The following is a 9,369-nucleotide window of genomic DNA, read 5'->3' as shown; positions in this document are numbered from 1 at the left end:
AAAGTACAGATATAATGTAAAACATGCTTGTTTCTATTAATAACCCCCCCCCCCCAACCCCAACCCACCCTCAAAACAGGTAGGCAGGTTGCTTCATGACTTTCACAAATATAACCTAGGAAGTGTCTAAAAAAATCCCACCTCAAATGAATTTCAAATACTGAGAGAAGACCTACATTAGCCATTACGCTGGATCCTACCGGTTCTGGAAGTTGGAATAAGCAGACCACGAAGTCGGTCAGTGTCATTTTTAACAACAGTCCCTTGGCAGTGGTATACACTCTACTACAGGTATGGTGAAGTATGCTGTATGTATGAAGGATATTGGCAGTCATAAAGGTGTTTTCTCAGTAGTCCAATGGTGGCAGTTTCTGTTGAAGAAGCTGTAGTTGTGTGTGTGTGTGTGTGTGTGTGTGTGTGTGTGTGCACACATTCTCTCTCAGGACTTCCATGAGTAGGAGTAATTGTTCATGTGTAGCTGTCTGAGGCCACTCTTGCCGAGAGTGGAGGGCTCCTGTAGCTGCTGGACAGTGCTGGGGTGAAGACCACAACCTACCAGCTCTGCTGCCTGCTGCTGCTGCTGCTGCTGACCCTGTGGGAGAGATTGAGCGTGAGATTGAAGTGTGCAAACACCATCACATTTCTGATTAAAGTTGGTCATATTTATGCTCTAGTCATGGTCTGCACAGTTGACGTATGGAGGATGAAGCATATTGATCACGGTTTGATATCAGTAGGACACAGCCAGGCTTAAATGTGTGAAACTGGAAATCTGAAATCTTCTCTATGTATGGGTCTGTGAAGTGTGTGGGCTTTTGTGTGTGTGTGTGTGTGTGTGTGTATCCCACCTGCTCTCTGGTGTGTGTGTGTGTGTGTGTGTGTGTGTGTGTGTGTGTCCCACCTGCTCCCTGGCGGTGTGTGTGTGTGTGTGTGTGTCCCACCTGCTCCCTGGCGGTGTGTGTGTGTGTGTGTGTGTGTGTGTGTGTGTGTGTGTCCCACCTGCTCCCTGGCGGTGTGTGTGTTGAGTACGGCGGTAGGTTCATGTGTGTAGAGCACTGTGGAGAAGCCCCCTCTCTGTGCTGGTCGCAGCAGGCGTGTGAGGCTGTGGAGGGAGTGAGGCATGATGGGACCTGTCACCTCCAGGCTGCACACGTCCTGGTACCCAGCGCGCACCTGCGTCTTCACGTTCACACTCCGTGCCTAGAAACACATGAGAGAGAGAGACAAGATACATTAACCCTTATGATAACTCCATGAAGCCTGATCTACCACACTTTTACATTTGATGTGTGTGTGTGTCCAGCTTCAGTGTGTGTGTGTGTGTGTGTGTGTGTGTGTCTTCATTTTGAGTGTGTGTGTGTGTGTGTGTGTGTCTTCAGCTTGAGTGCATGTGTGTCTTCAGCTTGAGCGTGTGTATCCTCAACTTGAGTGTGTGTGTGTGTATGTTCACCTTGAGTGCCTGTAGCGTAGCTCCTCTGAAGGCTGTAGGAGCCAGGAGCGTTGGGGGCAGGCCTGCCTGAGACCCGGCTGCAGCCACCAGGCTCTTACAGTTGATGAGGAAGTTGATCAGGGTGAAGGTGTGTGTTCCCTCCACACACACCACCGACTCTGGCCTGTGGTCTAAACACACGGAGCTACGCTCTTTACGACTGGAGGGTGGAGGGTCAAGGTGTATACACACAGGAGGGACACACAGGTTTCTATACCAGGTTTTGGCCAACTCGAGACACACACGCACACACACACACAAGCAGGGCAAAAGGATACAGTTTGATGGAGATATTATCTGGTTTCTTTATCTTATCCTGCACCCCCATCTCCATCAGCCAGGAAAATCCACCATCGTCATCATCATCATCATCATCTTCGTCATCCTCCTCTTTGTCGCTGTGGTCAGACAGCCTGCAACACAGCAACAACGTCACTTAATGGACAGAAGGATGTGTGTTTGAGAGAAAAGCTTTGTGTGTGCCTGCTTGTGTACGTGCTTGGAACCCATTTGTCATCTTTTGATTGGGATTCTGGGGGGCGCAGGAAGTAAAAAGGCTAGCGACACCCTAGAGAATTGTTATGCCCTACTTAAGTTTGTATTCAGCGTGTGTATGACTCACTCTGTGTGACGTTGCTCTTCTTTTTCCGCCTGTTGGCTGTGTCCAGCTGACAGCTTCTCCTTGACCTTCCTCTTCTCCTCCAGCAGGGGCAGTGTGAACTCAATACCTGCTCAACAAGCTGCAACTTAGTTTGATTCTAAAGCCCAATTTATACTTCTGCGTAAAATCTACGGCGTAGGTTGACGCGCACCTCTCCAAAAATGTAACTACGCGGCAGTGCCTACGCAGACCGTAAGCACTGTGATTGGTCCGCTTGGTAGCACATGATTCCGACATGATTCCGACTCTCTCGTAGGCCAAAATGCGGAAGCCATGACAGAAATGTCATTTACTTTTTCTGTAATTACTTATTAATAAAGATTTGAAAAATGATGATAACCATCATATTATCTTAGTTTAATGTCATTTCAATGCATCATAGAACCTTTATTTACAACAAGCATAACAAAAAAAAATCGCTATTATGCCGCTTTGAGTACACCGACCAACGCGACCGCAGAAGTATAAATTGGCAGAGCCCTTGCGTATGCTACGCCGTAGCCGCACGTAAATTCGACGCAGAAGTATAAATTGGGCTTAACAGGGCGGTTTTCAAACGTGCGCAAGCAGAGTACTCGGTACTCTGGTTTGAACCAGACTTGCGCTCTTGGACAATTTTCAAATCCTCCGCACACTCAATATATATGCACAGCTTTGGCGCAGGAAAATGTTCAAGTTTCTTACATTTTTAATCACTGAGTGTGCAAGAGGATGAGAAATGCTGAATTAGATCAAGAATAATCATATAGAAAAATGCAAAACAGCCCCATCTTGCCCTGATAGGCTAGGGTAAAATTGTGCCATATTGGATACCAACATCTATTGTAGTTCACTGACTTGGGAGACCGGTTTTAGATCCCCCCCATAGCTCACCTTCTGCCTTCATGGCCTCTCGGAGCCCTCTGGTGGTGGGGGTGAGAAGTGCAGTGATGCTGCCGCTGCCACTCAGACCAGAGGCCCTGAACAGAGCGGTGAACTGGTACGAACACAGGTAGAAATACGGACACAGTCTGGCCTTCAACAGACTGTACAGAGAGGACAGACTCACTGACCTGGGAGGGAAAGGGAGAGAGAGAGAGAGAGAGAGATAGAGAGAGAGAGAGAGAGAGGGGGGAAGAGGGCACACAGGGCAAGGAGTGACAGTTAGTGACAGTTCCAGCCTGATTTTCCATACAGTTCTAACTGACAGCAAAGAGCAGAGCGAAAACACCATAACAAACTAAATAAATAATAAAATAAGTGTAACCTCTGCTCTCTCTGTATTTAGCAGTTTAGATAGGTCTGTGTGTGCAACTCAGAAACAGTGTAGCCTACCCTACGGTAGCAGCTTTTAAGTCCATGAAAACCTAACTACTATGTCCGGGAGTTCATTTCACGTTTAAACGGTAAGAACACAGGTAGAACGATCATTTTAAAGCTAGTGTACAAAGGCTACATGATTCATGTATGTTTCATGATGTCAGTTAGTCCAAGTCCCCCTTTAGAGCTGTATTACAAATAAACCTCGCTCCCACACGCCTCGGTGTCTCTGTTGATGTGAAAGTAGACAGGCTCAGGGCGCTCTGCGGCGTAGCACACTAAGGCATCAGCCATGTAATCGCAGGGTCCCCGGGTCAATTTCAACCGTTGACATATCCTACATGTCATCCCTCCTCTCTCTCACCCATCCTTCCTGTCAATCTCTACTGTCTATCCCAATAAAGCAGAAATGCTCTAAAAACATATTAAAAAAGAAAAAGAAAATAGACAGGCTCACCATTCGCTCATCAGGCTCTGCTGCAGCGCCTGGTCCTGGGCCCAGGGGGTGTTCTTCCCTGTGAAGCTGCGCTCGGCTCCTATACGAGGGAACAGAGAGAGCCAGGGCAGGGATGGGTGCTGCCAGTACTGCAAACATTGCTGGAAGGCACAGCGCAGCTTAACACACGACCGTGGGTCCTAGGAAAATGAGAGAGAGAGTCTGAGTCTGAGTGTGTGTGTGTGTGTGTGTATATACAGCAGTACCTGTAATCTACATTTATGGCATTTAGCAGACGCCTTTATCCAAAGCGACTGACAACAAATACATTTGACTAAGTAAGTGAATCATCTATCTACCAGTCATAGCAGGAAAAAGTAATCTATACTCGGGCAGTCGTAATGCTAGAAGAAGGAACAATATTAATCTCTGATTAGTCTCCTCTGCAGTCTTCTTGTTGTTGGTAGTGTGTGTGTGTGTGTGTGTGTGTGTGTGTGTGTGTGTGTGTGTGTGTGTGTGTGTGTGTGTGTGTGTGTGTGTGTGTGTGTGTGTGTGTGTGTGTGTGTGTGTGTGTGTGTGTGTGTGTGTGTGTGTGTGTGTGTGTGTGTGTGTGTGTGTGCAGTACCTCTATACTCTGCGGTAGGTTGGTGTACTCTGCCCTGCAGTGCTGGCTGAGGCCCTGTGCCTCCTCCTGAGCTTTGGGCTGCTCCGCCCAGGAGAAGGGGAGAGGGGAGGTGAAGAGGACACGCGTCTTGAAGCTCCAGTCGGCAGGGTACTCCACACAGGCAGGCAGCGCCTCAGAGCCTGCAGGACCTGCCTGGGGACTCTACAACATACAGTTTTGGTTTAACTGCAATCAAATACAATTATGATATGAAAAGACCTGGTAGAAAAGGTGGGGTTTGGGGTGTTTACTTCCAAGGAAATGGAACTAGGTAGGGGAAGGAAATGGAACTAGGTAGGGGAAGATGTATCCCCGCAGTAAACGAACATGGGGGACCGAGCCTTCTGCTCAGCTGCGTCTGTGGAACAGCCTTCCAAGCCAGCTAAGGGCAGTAGAGCCTGGACTCTATTTAAGACAGGCCTAAAAACCTTTTTTATTCAAAAAGGCATTTGACTGTTAAACCTGTGTTCATTCTTGTGATTTCTTTTGTGTTTTTTAGCCTGTTTATTATTTTTTTTAAATTAACTCTGTAGCACTCAGATTCTTTTGAATGAAAAGTGCAATACAAATAAAATGCATTATTATTATTATTCATTATTAATATAACAGGGACACAGATAGGGGAACTGCATTAAGCAGGAGTAGGGTTGCTTTGGAACACCTTGGAATTATCAGGGTTGAAATGATGGGACTTTATGGAGAAATATTTCTGATGCTATTATTACATGAACAGCCTCTTAAACTTCATTTCGGTTTAGATTTTGATCTACAATTGAGTAAGATATTGTAATGTTGATTATCATTTGAACAAACCTTCAGAACAGGGGTTTTCTCCTCCAGGAACAAGTCTTCCTCCTCAAACAGAGAGTCGTCCTCTGAGAGGGACAACTGTTTCTGGAAGAGAGGAAGGAAAAGGATCAGATGTGAAATCAAGAGTCAGTATCATGCGTCATGCAGTATCAAGCATTTGACAACAAATGTGTGTGTGTGGCCCATATATAATATATCTATGGTGTGGCCTAGCTAGATAACGCCACCTAGGGAACTATAACCTACTGACGTCACGTTGTTGCTGTCAGATCAAGGTAGCTACAACAATGTGATCGTGATATGATCTAGCTAGATAACTAACCTTGCTGGCCAAGTCAGTACATTTTTCTGCCAGGATGAGTCGTTCGGTGAGGGGCAAAAACCCTCCATCTGCCAGACCCGTTGTTGCCTTCTCTCCCTCAGCTCCCGCCGAGCCGATTGGCTTGTTACTGTTCGAAGAGTCATGGGCATCTTCCTCGGTGTAAACAACCACTCTCTTCTTCGGGCTGCTGTAAGTGTTCTCGATGCTGGCGAAGGGGTTTCTCCGTTTTACTCCCCCACTGGAGCGACCCTGGGCGCCGAGCAGGGGTCCAGGGGAGAACGGCCGGACCCCGGGTACAGAGGCACCTTGGCCGGGGCTGGAAATTGAGTTTCTGACCCCCTCGCTGCGGGCTCTCTTCCTCCGCATTCGCAGGATTTCAGCCGGACGTTTGAAGCTGGGAGAATAACCGGCTTGTTGTGACATTTCTGACATAATCCTGGTCCGGGGAAACAAGACGAAACTGCTTAAATAGAGTTCGGTTGTGGTTATTCCGTAGCCTGCTGCTGCTGCTGTTGTTGTCAGTGCCTTTCACACATTACGAATTTCGCGCGTGACGTCCTTGAAACGTCATCGTCCCGCTCAAATACAAGGGAGGAGTTTTGAGCCACGGGCGACTTAGCAACGCTCTGGCGCCATCCACCGGCCGAGGCTTGCAAGTGCAACTGATCTCACACAGGAGTGTCATTTTGCTGAGCTAAAATTAGTTCACCAGGGGCCGGTTGCATAAAGATAGATAGACTGGTCTATAAGCCTTAGACTAGTGTTATATTCTCAGGTTAGACCAGTCTAATTAAGACTGTCTGTTGCATAAAAACAAGACTGACTTAAAGTGAGATCTAAGTCTAAGACTGTCTATCTTTATGCAACTGGCCCCTGTAGGCTACTGGACGGTACCCCAGGACAGTCTCACAAAAAAAAACATGTCTGAATCTTGTCTGAAAAAAAAGTTGTATGAAGTATTCAGCATGTGCCTAGGACAGACAGTGTCGCCTGCCATGTGAGTGTCATCATGAGAATAATTGTGTTTATGTCAGATATTGTTTTCGTTTTATATATTTCGTATTCGTTTCTATATTTCTTATAAACAACCAATTGCATAATCTGTATACCTCATTCCGTTAGAGCCATCAGTTGTCCCTACCCTCCTCCACCAGACCTCCCTTACTTTAACCCTCCAATCTCTTTCTTGTCAAAGTGATTAATAGTGCGTATGCTAATTTTTGTAAAGGCTGGCCTAATTTTGTTTATCATTACCGTCGGTGATCAATCACGTCCGGAGCTGAACCCAACCCAGCTGACGATAACTGTCCATCGATGATTTTAACGGGTTTTAAGGGTTAGCGAGTTTGTCAATCGATTCATTTCGCTGTCATTTTGAGTGGAAAGACCTTGTCGTTTCAAGAGCATCCAAAGGTTAGTAATTTATGGGTTTTGGGACTTGAATATTTCGTTTTCTCCCTCAGCAAAGTGGGTTTACATGGTAACATGCAAAGACGCCACTAGATGGTAATATTTAAAGGCCCTTTTTTAATTACATTTTTATTTTATTTTACTTCACCCACTCCAGGGACCAGTTTCACAACCAGTTGAAACTGTTCGTCTTAATCTACAGAGGGCCTTTCCTCTGTGTGTGATGCTCCCTCTCTCTCTCTCTCTCCCTCTCTCTCTCCTCTCTCTCTCTCTCTCTCTCTCTCTCTCTCTCTCTCTCTCTCTCTCTCTCTCTCTCTCTCTCACACAGGAAGCACACATGCTTATAATTTTCTCATTCACATTTTTGTTTATTAGTTATGTAGTCCTAAATTAATCATATTTGGATGGTTGATGATGATGTAGTGAGGACTCGGAGTCTGAGGAACAGTTGTGGTGTTTCTATATATCGTCTCACACCCTGTTTCCTGGAGAATATTTGGTTTTATGTGCTTTGGCCCGAGTCCTGGAGGAGGATTATAGCACAGACCTAACAGCTACATACTGTGTGCTGACTGTCTGGACAGGTCCACCTTTATTTAGCCCTGTGTGTGTGTGTGTGTGTGTGTGTGTGTGTGTGTGTGTGTGTGTGTGTGTGTGTATGTGTGTGTCTGTGTGTCTGTCTATCTGTATTTTCTTTGGAGAAGCCATTGTGAGGGCCTGTGTTCGTTTCTGTGTGTATTATTGTGACAGCTTTGTACGTCGTGCGTGTATGTGTATGTGTGTGCACACGCATGTGTGTGTGTGTGTGTGTGTGTGTGTCAGAAAGGGCAGGCCAGGGCTTGTCTGCTTGCCTGTGTAAATTCTTCCTCGGTCAGGAATAGCATGAGGCTGTGTGTGTGTGTCTGTGTGTGTTGGGGCGGGTAGTGGTGGTGGTGGCATGGGGTTGGATTGGAGGTTTGGCACAAATTCAGGTGCCAGCAAGTCCCTTTCCCATTAACATAAGATGACATGGGGTGTGTGAGAGAGAGAGCGAGACCCCCCACCCCCCCGCCTTTTAAATATACTTGTATTTCACGCCAATGAAGCACAATTCATTTAAAGAGAGAGAGTTGTTGTTGAATTAGGAGATGTAAAGGAGACAACAAATAAAGGCATGGGTTGCATTTTCTTCACAACAATATTTATATTCAGAAAGTAAAACAAAATGTGAGAAAAAGGAGTTTGTGACGCTGCTGTTACATAATTCTGATAATTGTGTGGGAGGCAACAATGACGTTATTGAACATGGACAACGTCAATTACAGTCGAAGGCTATTTACAAATCAATGTGAATCATGTGTGAATGTGAGTCTTATCCATTCCCTCTGACTCCCTCCCCCCTAAACACACACACACACACACACACACACACACACACACACACACACACAAACACACTGGCTCTCTCTCTCTCACACACACACACACACACACACACACACACACACACACACACACACACACATACCACACAGCTCATGTGAGAATAAACCAAAAATACATTGTGAAAGAATAAATTAAGGAATCATAAAACGTATGACCTGTGACAGTTTGACTGTGGTACACTAGAGAGGAGATGCCGGGCGATGGAAACCTACAGGGTAGAAGCCCTTTCTGAAGAAAATGTCCTTTAAGCACTGACCTGGAAACACATTTCCCCATTGTGGTTTCTCCTCGAATAACCATTGTACACCTACTAACCAGTGCTGACTGTAGATCAGTGTAGACATGAACACAGCCATAACAAACCAATATACACAACTGAACAGAGACAAACCCTGGCCACTATGTTCTATGAACAGTGTTCTCTCTCTTTCAGACGAGGGAAGAGAGGGACGAGGAGGTGAGAAGAGGAGAGTTTTGTGGCACACTCAAATAAGCTGTTACAATTTTTTGGCATGAGGAATTCATAATAACAACGACAACAACAACAACAACAACAATAACAACAATTGAAGAATGGCAAACAACCCTTATGAAACAAAGATGTCTTCAGTTCATTGCTGCATGCTCATCAGTGTAAAATGGCACCCTGTATCTGTTCCGTCTGCGTCTCTGTCCTCTGATCAGTCCATCGCTCCGATGCGTACGCTTCTTTCAAGCCCCTCCTTCCACCCTCCCATTGGCCAGAAAATACGTCCATAACCTGTCTACCTATTCCCGCCAACTCTCAATATGGCCGCCACACCGCCTCGGCCATATTGGTGGGAGAACTACTGTGACTCCCCTCTGCCTCCAC

The 9,369-nt window shown here is 46.2% G+C and overlaps 2 protein-coding genes across 2 annotated transcripts in view; both read right to left on the bottom strand.

Annotated features, from left to right (window-relative positions):
- Positions 1–439: 439 nt before the first annotated feature.
- donson (DNA replication fork stabilization factor DONSON) lies at positions 440–6,104 on the bottom strand (the record flags this gene model as incomplete). The annotated part of the gene is made up of 10 exons (XM_080527782.1): positions 440–580; positions 1,000–1,200; positions 1,451–1,649; positions 1,768–1,887; positions 2,112–2,217; positions 3,024–3,202; positions 3,907–4,085; positions 4,511–4,711; positions 5,363–5,443; positions 5,682–6,104. The coding sequence occupies 10 exons, from the start codon at positions 6,102–6,104 to the stop codon at positions 440–442; spliced, it is 1,830 nt and encodes a 609-aa protein (XP_080383908.1).
- Positions 6,105–9,300: 3,196 nt separating this feature from the next.
- runx1 (RUNX family transcription factor 1) overlaps positions 9,301–9,369 on the bottom strand; it is a gene marked incomplete at both ends in the record, with an annotated part of 18,252 nt that continues 18,183 nt past the window's right edge. The window contains one exon of the mRNA XM_080526826.1: positions 9,301–9,369. This exon is cut by the window's right edge and continues 455 nt beyond it. Within this exon, the coding sequence (XP_080382952.1) occupies positions 9,301–9,369 (69 nt within the window).

The sequence above is a fragment of the Nansenia antarctica genome, assembly GCF_963989245.1.
Source record: "Nansenia antarctica genome assembly, chromosome: 3".
NCBI lineage: Eukaryota > Metazoa > Chordata > Actinopteri > Argentiniformes > Microstomatidae > Nansenia > Nansenia antarctica.
Note: the sequence above shows the minus strand (reverse complement) of the source record. Positions and strands in the feature narration are given on the sequence as shown.